Source organism: Maniola hyperantus, chromosome 10 (assembly GCF_902806685.2).
Source record: "Maniola hyperantus chromosome 10, iAphHyp1.2, whole genome shotgun sequence".
NCBI lineage: Eukaryota > Metazoa > Arthropoda > Insecta > Lepidoptera > Nymphalidae > Maniola > Maniola hyperantus.
In genome coordinates this window covers 6,740,777-6,761,476 of record NC_048545.1, presented here as the reverse complement: position 1 = coordinate 6,761,476, position 20,700 = coordinate 6,740,777, and the positions used below count along the sequence as shown (strand labels likewise).

The window sequence follows — 20,700 nt, the reverse complement described above, 5'->3', positions numbered from 1 at the left end:
TAAAAAAATGTCAAAGACCAATAAGCCGAAAGGTACAGACATAGCTTGCATCCCGGGGAATTTCACAGGCTGCTTTTGGTCCCGGAAAATCACCGCGTTTCCAAAGGCTTTTTGAAAAAGCCTAAACCCAGGTGGCCGAAGTATACATTGTATTGTAAAATAGAAACACAGAAGTAGTATATGGTCTTTTCGGTTGGGTTATTCCCTTTGAGTCACATCCCTCGGTTTTTGTTTTCTATATACCTATTTCAATGTTATTCCCAGAAAATTTTCGTATCTACCCGGTCTAATTTTTTCATTAATAATAATAAATAATTAGTTAATCCAAAAAAATACCTCTAACCAAATCTGGAGGATACATAATAGAGGGAGGCGCTGCCGGTATGTCTGCATTCTGTTCAGTTAACTCTGTAGTAGTATACAGCTTATATTTGGGATTTGAATCCCCCTCCAACTTTATGTAGTCACTCAATAACGGATATAAATCTTCTTTCACCATAACACTAATGGGAACAAAAATATAAACAAATTAAAACTGTCGCAAGGGTTCAGCTATTTAAATCTGTAGGCATATATATAAAACTAGCTTATGCTCGCGACTTCGTCCGCGTGGACTACACAAATTTCAAACCCCTATTTCACCCCTTAGGGGTTGAATTTCCAAAAATCCTTTCTTAGCGGATGCCTACGTCATAATGGCTATCTGCATGCCAAATTTCAGCCTGATCCGTCCAGTAGTTTGAACTGGGCGTTCATAGATCAGTCAGTCAGTCAGTCACCTTTTCCTTTTATATATTTAGATTCAAAGTCCTAACAGACTTATATTAACGCACAGCCTAAACCGCTGGTCCTATAGAGACATGGAATTTTGAGGGTGTGTTCTTTGTAAAGAGTAAGAATCCAATAAGAAAGGATTTTTCGAAGTTACACCCCTAAGTGGGTTAAGTGGGGGTTTGAAATTTATGTAGTCCACGTGGACGAAGTCGCGAGCATAAGCTAGTTATAAATAAAGGTGAAATGAATAAAGATGACAATACACAGGTAATAAATACGTACTTCATTTTAATATCAGACTCATCACGATTCAAATACCACGGAGTATTTATAATTTGCTTTACATCTTCAAGCAAAGCTGCCATATTCACCTGAAAAGTAAATAAATTTCAATAATGCAGTTTTTCACTGACTTACGTTAGGGTATAGTTATAAACTGAAACACTAGGCCATTGAAACTGGCCTAGGCAATCCTCATGAATCTCATGATAAGACCTGAAATCTAAGAGAAATGAGGAGATCTGCAGGAGAAACATGATAACTGGCAGAGCCCAGAATTTTAGTAAGCAGAAGTGGCAGTGGGTAGGTCATGTCTGCGATGGCCGTTGGAGCCGGAAAGTCCTTGAGTGGAGACCGCGTTTAAGCAAGCGTAGTGTGGGACGCCATCCAGCACGATGGACCGACGATATAAAGAGGCTGGCGGGAAGTGGCTGGATGAGGAAGGCTGAGAACCGGGTGTTGTGGCGCTCTTTAGGGAAGGCCTATGTCCAACAGTGGACATCCACAGGCTGATGATGATGATGAATCCTCATGAATGCTGAGAAATTCTTAGGTCTCTGCCTAACGAATTTTAGTCCATCATAGGAGTGCCTAAATAGTGTAGTCGAAAGCTATAAATTAATTTTAACTAATGGCACTGCTAGAATATGGAATATCTTTCTAGCTTCAGTTTTCTCTGCGACCTAAAATTTTGGTATCTTCAAAAGTCTAGGCAGGTACGTACCCTACTCCTTAGGCTTCATCATCGCAAATGCAAGTTTATACCTATAATTTATGTAGTTAAAAAAATTAATTTAAATAGTTTTCATAATAATTAGATCTAAATTATTATGAAAACTATTCTGAAGTATACTCAGCACAAAAAAGACAGCATAATTTTCTAATTCTCTCAATCATACTGTTTAAGTTCTGCAATAAAGTGTAATATTTGATATTATGTGGCAAACTATACAATTTATCTAAACTGTAGATTTTTATTGATAAAGATAATATGTAACACTAATGATGAAACTTCAAAAATAATAGCAAATACCTCAATCTTTTCCTTTGAATTCAACGAGTTGATAGTATTCAAAGTGGTTGTTGCTTTCTTAATCGCTTCAGCAACATCATTTTTAGCTTCTTTTAAAGATTCTTTTTGAGTGTTTTTCAGGTCAAGAAGTTTGCTTGTAATTACATCTTTTTGTTTTTGTATGATAGCATTGATTTTGGAGAAATGTTGTTCAATATTATTGAGAAGAGTTGTGTATTCAGAGGAAGTTACATCGTTATCAATTTTCATCAAAATATTTCCAATGTCCTGAAATTAACATAATATATAATTAATAATCGGTTTTGATTCTTACATCACATAATTAACAATTATTTATAAACACTTAATTTACTATAATCAGTTTGCAATGTATGCTGGGTATTAACTAGTTACTAGTTATTAGTACTAATATTATGTAACAAAATTAAAATACCTATGAACTTACCACAGCAGTTTTAGTGAGTCTCCTTAATGTTTCATCTACTTTTGGTTTCAGACCAGTAATATCAGATAAAAAAGTTTCATTCTAAAAATCAGGAAATAGTAATTAGGATTGTATGAAGATAAGTCACGAATGTTTAAAAAACCAGCCAAGTGCGAGTCAGACTCGCGCACCGAGGGTTCCTTACTACAGAAGGAATAAAATGGTAAGAATTACTTTTGTTATCACTTTTATTATATGTTGAATATATATTTTGAATCGCAAAACTAACTCTGTTTGTAGAAGTTTATTGTAAATATCAAAAAAAACTATTTTTCTGTAAAATATACATAAACCTCTATTTTTTCGACATTTTGCACGAAAATCAAAAAATTATATGCATATAATAAATAAATAAATCTGTTTAAGAATGTAAAACTCTTTTTATACCCCACTTGGTATAGTTGTCTTACTTCGAAATTTCAAACCTCCAAGTTTCCCCCCTTTTTATATTAAACTAAAAATAATTTTCGATTTTTTATTCCAATGACATTGGGCCACTATTATAATATTATGTATACAACAATTCACATTTCCATGTTTAATAGTTACTGAAATAATCGACTGTGACAAACAAGGATGGAGAAAGTAGCACGATTTTTACCATTTTGTTACGGAACCCTCAATAAAAATAATACTTTAATGAAAAAGACACTTACCACTTCCTGTATGGAAGTCACATCATGGTTTTTACAGGACTTATCACCACCTACCATCATACAGTCCATGCAAATTGATTTTGTGCAGTCTTTGCAGTAATAATCTAGACGTTTATCTTTATGAATTTTGCAGCTATTCTTTTGTGGAGTAGGTTCTAAAATTGAGATTCTTATATAACTAAGATTACACGAAAGGCAAACTAGAAAACTTAATACCTCGCGACTCCATCTTAGGGAAGTCCGAAAGTCATTGGTGGGAATGAGTAATATACTATGAGCAGTGGCGTGCACAGGAGTTCAAGCCAGGGTATGCATTTAGGTATGAACTTATTTTACGGCAGGTTATAATGAAAAATAAGCATTGATTTATTACAATGAGGGTAAGCAGTGCGTTTATGCTTCTATGAGCTGCACGCCACTGACTATGAGTACTATACTAAAAATTCCACAATCAATTTTAGACTTGCCTTTTCACAAGTTAAGGATTCGTCTCACTCCAGCATGGGGCATACAGTATGACATAATATTTAAATTAAATATTGGAAAAGACCAACCGCCTAGTTTCTTGCTGGTTCTTCTTGGTAGGAAATTCTGAACCAGTGGTAGGTGCTTTTGACGACTCAAAAACACTTGCAAACTTTTGAATATAACCAATGACTTAAACAAACTGGGCCTAGAACCAAACTTTGCAACAATGCATTGATGATTGCAATGTGATCACAATAAAGCCCTGCATAATAACTAATAAGACCTTCTACATAACATATTATGTATGTATATATTTACTTCTTTTTACTCTTGTTACTTTACCATTAGGAATTACATCATATTATGGGAAGGATAATGATATCATTGACAGACAGAAAACCAGTTCCAGCGATAATTTGTACCGTGAAGTATGAGTCGTGTCATTGTACGCCAGTATTATTACAATGATAACATCTAGACTTAAAATCTTGTGCAGTTTAGTTTTGGGACATTACTTAGAATATTTTAAACTATTTAATACAGCAGTTATGTGCAGCAGTCATGACAGTTAAATTTAAATAAAAAAAGCAATAAGTACTCATAATTTATACTTACGAATGTTACATAGACTATGGTTTTTGAAAATGACGAAATTTTTGTGTGTTCTTTTGAAGCAATTGTTACATAGTACAATAACACATTGTTGGCACATTTTAGTTGTTGGTCCATGGCACTCCAAGCATTCACCTGATATCAAGATTGGCATAGTTTTAAACAAATATATAAAAGATGTGTTTTAATTACTAAGAAATAAAGGCGTGTTTTAAAACAATTTGATTTAAATGTCATTAAAACATAGGCGTGTGAAACATGTTTTTTTCTCTCTTTCATCGAACATATCAACTTCGGCACATTTTGGCAAAAGGTGTATTTTTGTTGAAGGTGGCCGAAGCTGAAGCCAAATGTTTGGTCAGCCACTAGCAATTGTCCTTCTTGTTACGGTTCTTGCAATTCACGAAGGCGAGTGGACTTTACTTGTGGTTACGTCGGATATGCGTATTATTTAATACATGTATTAGTGGTTTATGTATTAGTATGTATCAGTTATTTGAATGTATGTTTATTAGTATATTACACACCACCTGCAGTCTAATTTTCCTTATACTTTCCAATCTTCAAGGTTGCCTGGTAGAGATCGCTAATTAGCGATAAGGCCGCCTTTTGTATCTTCCTTCTGTATGTGTTTTTTATTCTTTAATGTAATCCTTCTTGTGGTTGTGCAAATAAAGTGTATTTATTATTATTATCGATATATCTACTCTCACGCCCGTGTACAAGATAAATATATATGTCGGAGAACAGGAGGATGGCTGATAATTATTATTCATCTTTAGCCGACATCAGAAGGTAGTAATTAATAAGTAGGTACTTTAATCCATGTTCTTTACAAATAGTTCTCAGTAACGTATCGCACATGGAAACCATCAACGTAACACAACCAGATCACCCTAACCTAACCCTACCTATGGTCGCCTCCAACCACCCCTCACAGCGACCCCTCACCTCACTCTAAACTAGCTAACCTAAGCTAAACACTACATCGTGTGATTAGGGCGCAATTGCTATTGCAACCTCTCAATCAAGTCACGACCTACTCCGTTATCTAATCATCTCAAGGTAATCAATCACAACTTCATGAACGCTCTTAAAAGGATCATTGCATCGACTCTCTTACGATCTAAACCAGATCTTATAATTGACTTCTCATTACTAATTCAGAATATCGCAATAGCTCTACCTTCTCCACTCTGTGCACATCTGCATACAGAACACCATAGCATCGTGCGCCACACGCGCCACGACTACTATCCACCCAAATAAGCGATCACAACAGACACCAGGTAGAATGTAAGCTATTCGATCTCATGGGCAACTCATTGTCTAATCCATTTCAACATTACACGAGAGTCATCAATGATTCTTTACCAACCGGGTTATACGATTCTAAAGCGGGTACCTACTATCAAAGTTAACTTCAAGTTACTATCGCACTAAACTATCACTTCAAACTAATCATTATCTCAACTGCCGGTATATCTCCAATTACACTCTAAATCACTAGCGTCTGCAGAAATAACCTTAACGGATGTCCTTATAATAATCTATCCACTGAGCCAAACGTTAACTCACGAACTACTCTAATATTCACCAATAATTAGTATTCCATATTCGTCAAACAACTACGCGAACATTATTAATAGTGCTTTGCAGACAAAGTCACCGGATGGCACTAGATGTTACGATTTAACACAATGTACATTAGCATCGAACAATTACTGTTCTAACTATATCACAATCACCGAATTAAATATCACGATTAAGAAACTACCTACCTATCTCAAAGAATAATAATTAGCTAAGCTATAATCTGATACTTAATTAATTTAATGCGAGAGAAAATTGTGAACCACAACAAATGCGTGCGTGTCAAAGTCCAACTCTGACAACTAAAATAAAGATGGCTACCTTCCGTAGAGTAAAGCTCATACGTTTCTTTTCACGGAGTGTACATACAGTAAGAACTCTTTCAATATCGACCCTCCAATACGGCCATTCTGACATGCGACCGTCCTCGGGCGCTAGTATGTATCAAGTACAAACATTTTATAAACGTCAGAACATCCGCTCGTTCATCCTGACAATCAGCACAAGCACACAAACCACATATTGTAAAGCATGCATATCACAACCATTACAAATAAAACAAGCATGACACAACTAAAGCATAGCCCAACTTTATCCATAGTAGCAACTTCTAAAACACACTGCACCATTTGCCATAATAGACTCACCGCTCATAATTATGTCTCATAAAACCCGAACTCCAGCAGTACCCCGCTACTGATCCTATCACCTGTTCCAAACACCCACCACACTATACACCAAGATAACTCCCCTCAGCTGAAACGGCCACGCCGCCGTCCATCCATTATCGGAACAGCCACCTCGCCGTTTATCATCTAAATGGCCACCTCGCCTTTTAGACAACTCCCTTTTTTTCAAAACAGCCACCTCGCCGTTTATCATCTAAATGGCCACCTCGCCTTTTAGACAACCCCCTTTTTTTTTCAAAACAGCCACCTCGCCGTTTATCATCTAAATGGCCACCTCGCCGTTTAGACAACCCATTTTTATAAATCAATTCTTTAACGTCGCAATAGCACTTTTCCAAAAGCAATTCACTAAGCTCTTCCTTATACACATCCAAACTCATCCTTTTGAGGTCAATCGGCAGCTTATTGTTCATTTTTTTTTTACAGCCATAGCGCAAACGCTTTTCATGCATGTACCACTGTGACATTCTGAAATGCATAGCTCGTGCGTGCATCCAACCGACCCACTCATCTTTACCTCATAATCTCGTTGGAAATATTTTTGACATCTCCTAATAAATACGCCCATATCCTCTATGCTCATACATCACAGTGGAAGGACCCCCCACGCATACACAAATTCGTCCAATTCAGCACACACACCTAATGTGCACCCTCAAATTAGAGTTCCTGTCGCAAATTATTCCCAAAAACTTTAACTCATCAACCCTCTCCATCGTCGCATGATCATGAACTGCATCATTTTAGTTTTATTTAAGCGCACTTCCAAGTCATTATTACTAATTCAATTAATTATCCTCCAAAGCGCCGTTCAATTCCCATTCCTACATTCCTTCAACATTATTCTATCATCTGCAAACAATACACAACGAACAATGGTCGCTATCGTAATGTCACCAATACAAGTTACAAAAAGAAAACAAATATGCCGGCGAATTTAAAAACCTCCTCCGTTTTTGAAGTCAGTTCAAACGGAAGGATTCTAATACACCACACATACCATACACTCTGAGGTACCCCCCGCTTATCACATTCCAGTGGAGATTCGTACACCCTTTGGTATTATTTTTCATTCTAGCAATCCCAGCGCACATTTTCAGTCCATTCAAATACGACTCTATCCATTCATAAGCTCTTCTTGCAACACCATATCCATCTAATTTATCCAATAATATTTTATGATTCACAAAGTCAAAAGCCTTAGTCACATCCAGAAAAATAATAGCAATAGGTACCCTGTCATTCAGGCTATCATTATCTATTCCACTTAAACAGAAACAATCCTCGACAGTGGAGCTATCATTGCAAAAACCAAATCGTTCATCCACGAGCACACCATTGGCATCGAATTTTTTTTTTTTTGAGACGTTTCACCATTACCTTTCCAATCATTCCCGCTAATATTGGCACCAATGTTGTAGGACGGTGCCACATCAATCGCCTTTTTTTTTAACACGGGCTACAGGAATGGTAACTATAGAATTTTTTAAGTTGCTAGGAAAAACCCCTTATTCAAACGACTGATTCACTATGTCTGCAAATACACTGCATAGGCGAATAGCGCACTCCTCTACAGAGCCAGTCCTCATCTCATCTTAGCCCAGCTTCAGTGTCACTCGGTGACTCTATTATACCAAAAATCCCTTCAGTCAACCATACCGTTTTATTATTACAATTATCCATTTTCACCTTCTTAGAGGGTAAACACAGCACATAGAAAAGTTATACAACATCATGAAAGGAATCAAATGCCTCGCCGACGCTTTCCGAATATTCGAAAATGTAAGAGACAAGATAAATTTCATGAATAAAATTATTTCGTATTCTCCCCGTTGTAGTCCCTCCCATATTAAGACCATGCAGACCTATATCGCACTTTTTTTTCAACCCTTACTGCCAATGCCCAAGTAGCATCATGATCTGAGAGTGCTAGATAGTCAATCTCAGCAGCTGAAAACATCAGACCACTAGCTATTAAATTAGATGACAACCGTGCTGGGACATCACACTCCCAATGCTATAACCATTTAGTAAGGAAACCAAGTAGTTTGGAACCCTCGTAGCCTTAGCTCCAAGCTTACGCAATTCACCATCACCACCATACCACATAACTCCAACAACTGACAGTCAAAATTGTAAATTAACTAAACTTAACTATTTTGAATAAATGATTCGAGTTTGAGTTTAACTCCATTAAATCACGGCCACTTTCACCACTCCTTAGCGCATCTCTACACAAAATAATCCTTCTTTCTTTCTCTTTTTATTCAAAACACACAAAAGTAAATCAAGCTTTTCAAGAAAGACCACGTGTGTGTATTAAAATTGAAAACATGTCTTGCACAAATAAATAATAAAAAAAAAAAAAAAAAAACTTGTAACTTTTTTTTTTTTTTTTTTTTAAACAAAGCTAGTGTTGCAATGATTTTCAAAAATGTGGGCATAAATCGTGTATCCCACTTCTGATGTCGGAGAACAGGAGGATGGCTGATAATTATTATTCATCTTTAGCCGACATCAGAAGGTAGTAATTAATAAGTAGGTACTTTAATCCATGTTCTTTACAAATAGTTCTCAGTAACGTATCGCACATGGAAACCATCAACGTAACACAACCAGATCACCCTAACCTAACCCTACCTATGGTCGCCTCCAACCACCCCTCACAGCGACCCCTCACCTCACTCTAAACTAGCTAACCTAAGCTAAACACTACATCGTGTGATTAGGGCGCAATTGCTATTGCAACCTCTCAATCAAGTCACGACCTACTCCGTTATCTAATCATCTCAAGGTAATCAATCACAACTTCATGAACGCTCTTAAAAGGATCATTGCATCGACTCTCTTACGATCTAAACCAGATCTTATAATTGACTTCTCATTACTAATTCAGAATATCGCAATAGCTCTACCTTCTCCACTCTGTGCACATCTGCATACAGAACACCATAGCATCGTGCGCCACACGCGCCACGACTACTATCCACCCAAATAAGCGATCACAACAGACACCAGGTAGAATGTAAGCTATTCGATCTCATGGGCAACTCATTGTCTAATCCATTTCAACATTACACGAGAGTCATCAATGATTCTTTACCAACCGGGTTATACGATTCTAAAGCGGGTACCTACTATCAAAGTTAACTTCAAGTTACTATCGCACTAAACTATCACTTCAAACTAATCATTATCTCAACTGCCGGTATATCTCCAATTACACTCTAAATCACTAGCGTCTGCAGAAATAACCTTAACGGATGTCCTTATAATAATCTATCCACTGAGCCAAACGTTAACTCACGAACTACTCTAATATTCACCAATAATTAGTATTCCATATTCGTCAAACAACTACGCGAACATTATTAATAGTGCTTTGCAGACAAAGTCACCGGATGGCACTAGATGTTACGATTTAACACAATGTACATTAGCATCGAACAATTACTGTTCTAACTATATCACAATCACCGAATTAAATATCACGATTAAGAAACTACCTACCTATCTCAAAGAATAATAATTAGCTAAGCTATAATCTGATACTTAATTAATTTAATGCGAGAGAAAATTGTGAACCACAACAAATGCGTGCGTGTCAAAGTCCAACTCTGACAACTAAAATAAAGATGGCTACCTTCCGTAGAGTAAAGCTCATACGTTTCTTTTCACGGAGTGTACATACAGTAAGAACTCTTTCAATATCGACCCTCCAATATATATAACAGCCAAAAGAAATATAATATACTTACATACATAAAAATAAATAAACCTACATAAACATTACATACATACATATTTGTACCGGGCGGAGGATTACACCCCGGCAGGGGAGACCAAACGGCCGGGGGTCAGGGCGACAGGTGAAGAAATCGGCGGACTATCCTAGCCGAGTCCAGCAAGACCGCTTTTTGCATCCTGGCTGCGAGCGAACTGCCACGGAACCCCAGTCGCCTCAGATGGTGAGCGAGGCTGACTGGGATCAACCCATTCGCAGATATGACGATTGGGATGATTTCAGTGGACTCCACATGCCACATGTCGGAAACCTCGTGAGCCAGATCGAGATACTTGCGCTTTTTCTCCGTCTCAGCTCTCACGAGGTTTTCGTCATACGGAATGGTGATGTCCACCAAAAACACCCTCGACTGTGCCCGGTCCACCACCACGATGTCAGGCTTATTCGCTAGAATAGTCCTGTCCGTGATGATAGACCGGTCCCAATAGAGCCGGACTCCGTCGCGCTCGAGTACCGGCACCGGTGTGTACTTGTAATACGGCAGCCTCTCATCCAGGAGACCGTACTTCAGAGCAAGCTCTTGGTGAAGGATCTTGGCTGCTTGGTTGTGTCTGTGCAGATACTCAGTGTTGGCAAGCGCTGAGCATCCCGAAAGCACATGTCTGAGTGACTCGCCGGGATGGCGACAAGCTCGACAGATGTCGTGAGTGCCATCCTTCAGAATGTACTTTCGGTAGTTCCGCGTCTTGTCCACCTGATCTTGTATCGCACAGACAAAACCCTCGGTTTCCCCGAAGAGGTCACCAAAGCGCAGCCACTGCACGGACGCTTTTTTATCTACGTGTGGCTCATTAAGAGCTTTAAAAAAGCGTCCGTGCAGCTCCTTCTCCCTCCATACGGCCTCCCGGTCAGAGGTGCTAAGTACCACCGGTTTCTGCCACTCGGTTTGGGCTAAGGACAGTGGGGTGAGTCCTTTATCACATTCTATGACCTCTCTATGCATGGGGGACCCCCTCATCGTCTCAAAGTAGGTTCTGAGGTTGGCTATCTCCCGGTTATGCATGGTCTTGACGCTTAATACGCCTCGACCACCACACTTCCGGGGGATATACAACCTCATCACAGACGATTTTGGGTGGTGCATGCGATAAAGAGTCATAGTTGTGCGGACTTTTCTGTCCAGGGCGTCAAGTTCGGTCTGAGTCCATCTGAGCACGCCAAAGGTGTACATGAGAACGGGCATGACCCAGCCGTTATAAGCTCGGACTTTATTGGCGCCTGACAAATAACTTTTACAGATTTTTGTCAGACGGCCAAAAAAGGCTTCGCAAACAGACTGTTTCACGTCCGTCTCTTTTACCCCAAGCGACTGTGACATGCCCAGATACCGGTATGACTCGGCTTCAGAGAGGGTTCTGATGGTGGACGGCTCGAGACTCATCTCAGCCGAATGAGTTACCTGTCCCCTTTCCACATGCATGACCGCACACTTTTCCAGCCCAAGCTCCATCCTGATGGAATTGCTGAAGTCAGTGGTGACATTCAGCAGCTCCTGCAGGCGGGTGGCATTGGGTGCCAGCAGTTTGAGGTCATCCATGTAGAGAAGGTGAGGCACTTTTGTTCCTCCTCTCCGAAACTGAAAGCCTGTCCCCGAACCCTCCAGCAGAGTGCTGAGTGGGTTCAGAGACAGACAGAACCAAAGCGGGCTCAGACAATCACCCTGGAAGATACCCCTTCCTATCCTTATCCGGTCATCGGCAGCCGCCAACCGCTCGCCATGGAGACACAGAATCGTACTCCATTGCCCCATGCATGCCCCGAGGAAGTCTCGTACTGTACCATCGACTTTGTACAGCTCAAGGACCCTCAGGAGCCATGAATGGGGCACCGAGTCGAATGCCTTTCTGTAGTCGATCCAGGCAGCGGAGAAATTCCGACGGTTGCGTTTGACCAGTTGGCCCGCAACGGAGTCGATGAGAAGGAGCTCCTTAGTACCACGACTACCGCCCCGACATCCGTTTTGAGCCCCAGATATGATGTTATTCTCGTCTACATGACGGGAGATCTTGAGGCTCAAAACGGATGTCAGTGTCTTGTAGATGGTAGTAAGACACGTAATGGGACGGTACTTAGCCGGATCAGTGGTATCGGTGGACTTTGGAGCTAAATGAGTGATCCCAGTAGTGAAAAGGCTCGGGAGTGCCCTCTGCTCAAGAGCCTCTTGAAATTGTCGAGCCAAGGTCGCATGGCAAACCGAAAAACCCTTCAGCCAGTAGTGATGCAGTCCGTCGGGTCCCGGGCTTTTCCAGTTCGGGGCCCGCCTTACTGCACCAGCTACATCCTCCGCAGAGATGGCGACCGGGTTCATCGGTTCTATTGAGGCACATGCTTCCTCTACCGCCGCAATCCAAGGGCCCTCCTCATGCTCCACCTCCCTCGACCACACACCCCGCCAAAAAGTGACGAGGTTGGCCAGGTCTGGTCGCTGAGAAGTAGAGCAGACTGCTGGGCACTCCAGTCTTTTGTAGAACCTTTTCTGATCACTCAAGAAGAGGCGATTTTGCTGAAATCGCTCGACTCTTTCCGAGTATCGTCGGATGCGGTTCCCCCATGCAGCGATTTTCTGCTTCAGGTCGTCGATGCGCTCTGTTAGCTTTTGCGCAATATTGGGCTGGTCCAACCTGACCCCACACCCATTAAACGCAACTCTAACAGAGCGCACAATCCTTGGCCTAGTATTGCCCGACCTGAAGCTTTGCAGTCTGCCAATGAGGACTCTGGCCAGAGTGATACGGCGTTCTATTCTCTTCTTCCAGGCCGGTTCCGCGCTGCGCCTTGCAGCAGCAGCACGCTCCGGTCCCGGAGTCTTGGCACCGATAAATCGGTGCACAGCGAGCGCCGCGCCGAAGAGGATAGAAGCCGTATCACCCAGGCCAGTGCTGCTTTCCAGATGTTGAGGCAGCATTTTGTTTATGGCCTCAATGACATCCCGCGTCGCTACATTTAGCGTGAGTCGGGAGAGCCGCGGACGATTCTCTAGAGGAGCGCTCCGGATTTCAGAAATCGCCTCTTCTAGAATCCCTCTCATCCGCTCTATATCCAGGGAGACTGTTCCTTCGGTGTCTTCCTCCATAGGCAAATCTTGTGAGATGGTATTCGTCTCTACGGGGACAGGCACCGCCTGGGAGTCGATTTGCTCTGTGGCTGGTGCTGACACTTCTGGAACAGCCTCACGTCGCAATCGTTCGAGCTCGGTAGCGTTAAAGATGTTCGAGCGCTGAATGTACCGAGCCCGGTCTGCCAGGTTTTGTTCCGTGACAGTTAAGTTCGGCTCGAGCAGCAGGAACTCGCGGTACATTGCCGCTCGGTAGCCAGTCCGTCCGGTTTCCCCTCCCGTCGCCCTGTAGTACGCACGCATGACATTCTCGTTCATGAGAGACGTCCATCTCATGCGGCGTACACCACCAGCGGCGGGCGCTGAAGATTGGGCCCTGGTGGACCCTGTCGGAGCCAAGCCATCTGGTGGGGATGATGGATGTGTCGACCGGCTAGGTGGCGGTGCCGGTCGACTGGTGGTACTGGCGGCCCGTATGCTGCTACGCCCAGCGCCAGCTCCAGGCGCGCCCTGGCGACCCCCAGGTAGCGGCCCTATTCGCACATTCATTTCATTGTTTTCCATCATCATTAAAAGGGGGGGGGGGGAGAGGGGGAATTATTATTATTATTATTATTATTATTATTATTATTATACGCGGGCATTGCTTAAGTGTGCGTGCATGTCGGACCAATCAGTCGCGAGCAAGCACTCGCAAACGCACACATTCAGTGTACCTTACTTATACCAATACGACTTAAACACAAGCATAAGCCACTCGCCTTCGTGAATTGCAAGAAGTGTACCTATTTCCAGTTTTCAAAGTTATTTACTGTCTCATTGTTTGTTTTCATCAGGACAGATCTTAAAATAAGACCCATTTACTATCATAATATTTAGTATTTACTCACCTAGTTTTGTTTCAGTATTCTCAATAAGGGACTTTATGTTTATGAAATAGTCATTATCACCTGGCCCCTTTTTTGCATCCTTTGCCTGTAATTTAGAATTTTTGAAATCATTAAGAAACAATTTTTTTTTACAGAATTATATTTAGCAGAATTATCCATTATTAATAAATTTTATCTTTTCTATTGTTTTTTTAACATGTACTAGTTTATGCTCGCGACTTTGTCCGCGTGGACTACACAAATTTTAAACCCCTATTTCAGCCCCTTAGGGGGTTGAATTTTCAAAAATCCTTTCTTAGCGGATGCCTACAGTACGAATTTCTTGAGCTGTGTGTTGATAGATAAGTCAGTCAGTCAGTCACCTTTTCCTTTTATATGTATGTGTAGATTTTTTTGTTATAATTAGCAATGAGCATGCAAAAGCGTTACAAATTATTGTATTTTACAAGCACTCTTTAGACTAACTGGAGTAGTAACTGTGCAAGGGAAATCTTCCATTTTCAGGGTTAAAAAGTAGCCTTTAGTATATGGGAAACAATATCCCTGTACCAAATAGATGAATCGCGATTTTTTCGAGTCATTTTGTGGTAGGTATTGAGTTTTTATTTTCTGAGTGTTGGTCTTCACGCGATTCTTTTTTGATCTCTTTCGGAGGCACATACATATTTTGATATAGATCTAATGGAATATGGTATACAAAATCCTGTGAGGACTTCTTGGTTGACTGAGCTGCCTATGTCCATCCCCGGGATGTAAGCTCTCTCTGCACTAAATCTTGTCAACATTAGTTTAAACAGTAGAAGTACCAACAGTAGTTGGCTGTGAAAAGCTAGCAGACAGACAGACACTTTCACATTTTTAATATTAGTGTGGATTTAATATTATTGTAGAGTTGTGTATAAATATGTGGTGATAATTCATTTATTATTATATAACATACCTGAATGTCTTGCAAAGTAAGCTCCCCAACCATATAAACATTAACAGGAAATAATGTGTATAATGATTTCTTATCTATCTGCATCAGCAGAGCAGTGTCTGCAGTGGTTACGTCCATATCCTGAAGGCATACTTTGCATTCAATGGGTTCATTAAACTTCAATATATTCCTGATACAGGACTCACACATTGAGTGGCCGCATGCAAGGAACAGTGGTATGTTTGGAATTGATTTTGAATTTGCAGCTGAAATATAAAAAAAAATGTACTTCCCACTACCTATGATTTAGAGTTTGTCTGTGTTTACATAATATTATAAGTTATTACCTTATCAAATACTAATACTGCTATCTCACTTAATGGTAAATGGAGATGGAGTCTAAAATGGAAGCGGGCTAACTTGGAAAAAGTATGGCAGTTTCTTTAAACTCTTGTTGGTAAACATGGCACCGTACCAGAACGCTAAATCACATGGCGGCACAGATTGTCAGTAAGATGGTAAATCGCCATGGCCGAAGCCTCCCACCAGACCACAACAAAGAACATTCTCCCAACTATGATTATGGTCACAAGTAGCGAACAAGTGATAAATTATCTGAAGTGAACACCGCTATGTATGAATCTGCAGCAGCATTGGATCCACAGATGCGTTGCGGCAACGGAAACTTGTTTATGATCACTTAACGTAGTTTTATTTAAACGCGTAAAAATAAAGTTACTTACGTTTTAGATGATATAATTGACTGCAGTTTGGGCAACATTTTTTTATTTTCGCGTCCATTATAGCCTTAAACGTTCTTTAGTTGATTAAATTTTTTGTAGTTTTGTCGGTTTCAGTACCTATGTTTATTTTAATCTACCCGACATAGGACTTACTTGAAATATATGAAAGAAAACTGCAAAAGTAAAACAATAATTATTGGGTCAGCTCCAAATCCAAAATACCTAAAACGACACTTTTCTAAAGACTACAGTAAGTATTGAAAACAACTGAAAAAAGGACCATGAAAAGCACAAAAAGAATCTCATCCACAAGTAGGTAGACGGATATCATGAGTGAAATAAACTTTTTATTTTAGAGAAGTAGGTAGCTGTACTTTTTTAACGTGCATGCGGCGTTTAGACTTTAAAATGCGTACCTATATTAAAAAGTTTCGTTGATAATTTAATTAATCCTGTTCGTATGTATTGCATTTATAATTTCTATCCTAATTTACTTACCGAAAAAGGAGAAAATTCAAAAACGATGGCCACAAATCTGCTACGCGGAAAATTACCAATCGCCATTATTTGAAAACAAATACCCTTATATTCAATGTACTCTGTGAAAACAATCAAGAAAATCAGCGTTGCCAACATCCACGGTCTGGATTACCCAAAAATCTATCTGAAAATCCTCAATTTTGGGGAAATTGAAATCACAGTTTCCCCACAAGTTTTGAGCAAAGAAATAAAAGTACCTACCTACTGTTCTTATAAATCAAATATATTTATTACTTACACTTAAGTATTTAATGATTTCAATCAAGGTACCTACTGGCTCTTCATTGCGCTGTTTTGTTAACATATCATTTGACGAATCTATCCTTTCTTCTTACCTTCTCTAGTGGCCATATGCGTTCTACAGTTTCATTGTACAGGCGATTACGATTCAATGTTTTCAAATTCTTCAGAACGCTAAGGTCTTGGACTGTAGTAAATAGTAATAAAATAGCGTGATTTTTTTATAGAGGTAGTTTATGGGACTGGAATCTTAATTTTTTAAAAATCATGATTTTGATTTATTTTAAAATAATTAATTATTAACGTCACGCTGTACGGAAAGCGATTAATGGCGTCACATGGCGTAAACGACAAATATTTTTAAATTTTTTTAACATAAAAAAATATTTTCCCGCAGAAATTAGTTAGGTACTCTATTTTTATGTTAAAAAATTTGATTTTTTTTTATTTCTTATGGATTGTAGGTAACGTCATTGTTCACCTTCCATACAGCGTGACGTTCATGTTAAAGATAAATAAAAATCAAGATTTTTTAAACTATAGCTATACAAAAAATCACTTTATTTTATTACTACAGTTCAAGACTCTATTTACTTCCGAAAGATGCGTTTGAGAAAGGCAGAACCAGCAATAGACGTCTTAATTCCCCGCATTTTCCCCACAAATTACCCAATCGGACTGAAAATCCCCGCATTTTGGGGAATTCCCCACAGATTGGCAACGCTGCAAAAAATATATAGGTATTTTAAACAGACTTATCTGGGTTCAACCCTTTATGGTACCACTTCATGTTTGTGGCAAACAACATATAGATCAACCGAAAAGAGCTGAAAGAAATAAGCAGCAACAAAACAATACTGATATTTGATATTTTTTAAATAATATTAAAAACACTGGAAAAGCCTGTACCATTTCATTCAAGCGTGTACCGTACTAATAATTACATTTTAAATTGAAATTGTATGTATAACATACCCTGCAAAACTATCAAATTGCTTCAAACTCCATAATATTCTAAAACTTTTACACAGACATCTTTTATTTCTGGTCGGTGACAGACATGCACGAACATTGTAACAACTTACAAAGTAACCTAAAGGACCTATTAATTCCCGCAAACTGCTAATGTGCGTGGCCGCCATTTTAGTGACGTAATTTATTTTTCCAATTCAATTTTATTTGCTCACGTCAGCACTAGACTGAAGTTTCGAGCTGATGGTATATTTTTCAAATAAATTTTCGTATTAGGTAGGTACTTTCTATATTATCTATACTTCTATACTTAATATCATAAGGAGGTAAATGTCTGTAAGTTTGTTTGTAGGGGGTAATCTTTGGAACTACTAAACTGATTTTAAAAATTCTTTCGCCAGTAGAAAGCTACATTATTCTTGAGTGACAAGGGTTATATTTTATTTTAAAAAAATTAGAGATCCCTTCGAAAATTGCAATAAATTGAAAAAAGTCGCCTAATCTGTGAGCTTCCGTGGCGTGCGCTGCGTAAATAGTTAAAGTTACACGAAAACAATGTTCGGTGGAATTGTTCCTCTCTAAAAAAAAGTCGGCGATAGCATATAACTATCTTTTACAGTAGGCTCACAATAACCATTTTTATAGTTATGAAATGTGGTCTAAAAGAAAGCTTTACTTTCGAAGGTGTTTTTACTATCATTGTATTAATCCTTATATCAAAATAAAATTGTTCGTCATCTCAAGTGTTTAATTTAGACCAAAATTGCCCTGTGTGTCATTTCATTTAGAATTATATCTTAGGAGATTTCACGAAATTAATATAATGGCGACGGCCGCGGCAGTCCGTGCATGCAACGCGATTATGTCGCAGTACGAAGTACGATGGTATTGGAGGTAGGTAGTAGGTACCAAGTAAAGACTTTTTAAACTCGAGAACTTTTGAACTCCAACTCCTCAGCCTTGATGCAGTGAGGAATTCATAAATCGTGGTGATACCGTGGGAATTTTAAAGAATCATGCGTTTAAATGTTTTTACGAAATTTGGTACCATCTTGCATCACGGGGACGGGCTACTACGAACAGGTTAGATACTTTTTGTCCTGGAAAAATCGAAAGTTCCCACGGATTTTTAATTTTTCGACCGTGGGGTTTATATTTTAATGGTCCGGCGGGTCACAACAAATTTGCAAACCATCACCGATATGGATTTTGTCGGGTTCAGAAGATAGAGGGCAACTCTCTGAAGCTAAATATGCCACTCTGCCGGCCCTGAGTGGTTGTCATAAGTATTTATGGCGCCTGAAAGATGCGTGATCGTAACCAAAAATTACATGATTTGGATATGGCTGGTGATTGTATAGAAAGTAAGTACTAGTTGTGCTCATGCAAACCGTATAAGGACTGATCACGATCGGAACAAGTTTCAACAATAAGTAATAAGTTTCATTCAACAACAAGTTTCGGCAAAAAGTTACGGTATAACAAGATTCATCAACAAGTTTCAGCAAGAAGTTTCGGCCACGAGTTTCATCTCCAGGACCACTACAGAGCCAAGCAAGAGCTACGAAAACTAAGTGTTTCTGAGTGCTTTCAACAAGTCGATAATGGTAGGTAATAAGATCAAGAAAAAATAAACCGATGTGAGAAGTACCTGACACAGTCCAAGATCCCAATGCAAAAGTTTCCGCAACAAGGTTCAGCAATAAGTTTCGTCAATAAGTTTCAACAACAATTTCAACAACAAGTTTCTGGAACAAGGTTCATCAGCAAGTTTCCGCAACAAATTCAAGTTTCTTCAAAAAGTTTCGTCACCAAGTTTCATCTCCACTACAGAGCCAAGCACGACATCGAGTATTCAAGTATTCCTACTGCGACTTTCAAAGTGCTTGCAACATGTCGATAAAAGTTGGCACCTAATAAGAAAACGAAAAATAAACCGATGCGCAAAGTAAAACAGTCCAAGATCCTAGTGAAAAAGTTTCCGCAACAAGTTTCTGTAGCAAGTTTCATCAACAAGTTTAGTTAACAAGTGTCCGAAACAAGTTTCGTCAACAAATTTCAACTAGTTGCGTCAACAAGTTTCGGTAGTAAGTTTCGTCAAGTTTCCACAACAAATTTCCGCAACAAATTTCTGCAATAAGTTTCATCAAAAAGTTTCTGCGAAAAGTTTCGTCAGCAAGTTTCAACAAGTCCCAGCAACAAGATTTATTAACAAGTTTTCGCAAAAAGTTTCTGCAATAAGTTCCGGCAACAAGCTTCTGTAATAAGTGTCTGCAACATGTTTCTTTAACAAATTTTCACAACAATTAGTTCCTGCAGCAAATTTGGTTCACAAGTTTCCGCAACAAACTGCAACCAATTTAGTCAAAAAGTTTCGTCTCTAGGACCTATAGGTAGGGGGGGGAAACCTTTTGCTTGACTTGACGGGGTTGGGGTGGAAGTGGTTAGTTTTAATTAGTGGTTAGATTTTGTCAATGATATAGAATTCAATGACAAAGGAACGCGAGCGCAATTTTTTTTAGCGCAATTTAGGTAAATATTGAAAAGTAGAGTGAGATGAAAGCCCTATCCATAGGTAGGTAGGTACTATAATATTATAAAATTGCAAGTGTCTGTATATGCGAGTGTATATATGTCTGTTTATCTATTATCTTTTCACGATCTATTTTTAATCAAAATTTGGTGCTATTCACAGATAGTTTGCATCCCGGAAACGGACATAGGCTTTTTATCCCAGAAAATTGAAGAGTCTCACAGGATTTTTCAGAATCTATATCCATGCGGATGAAGGTGCAGCATCGCATCGACCAAACAGAAGAAAAACGCGTGCGAAGCCAGCGCGAAATTTTTGATATGTATGTATTAACAAAAGAGACCTATTATGCATTTTAAAAATAATTTTCCTTTGTCTGGGATTTCAGGGGAGGCTTGCGTCACAATGGGAGACG

At 39.3% G+C, this 20,700-nt stretch overlaps 1 protein-coding gene across 1 annotated transcript in view; it reads right to left on the bottom strand.

The window, feature by feature from the left end:
• LOC117985753 (RING finger protein 17-like) overlaps positions 1 to 16,652 on the bottom strand; it is a 30,879-nt gene extending 14,227 nt beyond the window's left edge. The window contains exons 1-10 of the mRNA XM_069501217.1: positions 16,499 to 16,652; positions 16,001 to 16,173; positions 15,279 to 15,523; positions 14,339 to 14,423; positions 4,310 to 4,441; positions 3,227 to 3,381; positions 2,532 to 2,612; positions 2,087 to 2,353; positions 1,057 to 1,145; positions 337 to 503 (exon numbers count right to left, since the gene is read on the bottom strand). Of these exons, the coding sequence (XP_069357318.1) occupies positions 337 to 503; positions 1,057 to 1,145; positions 2,087 to 2,353; positions 2,532 to 2,612; positions 3,227 to 3,381; positions 4,310 to 4,441; positions 14,339 to 14,423; positions 15,279 to 15,523; positions 16,001 to 16,058 (1,279 nt within the window). The 5' untranslated portion in view covers positions 16,059 to 16,173; positions 16,499 to 16,652. The remainder of the gene's footprint in view (positions 1 to 336; positions 504 to 1,056; positions 1,146 to 2,086; positions 2,354 to 2,531; positions 2,613 to 3,226; positions 3,382 to 4,309; positions 4,442 to 14,338; positions 14,424 to 15,278; positions 15,524 to 16,000; positions 16,174 to 16,498) is intronic.
• Positions 16,653 to 20,700: the final 4,048 nt, after the last annotated feature.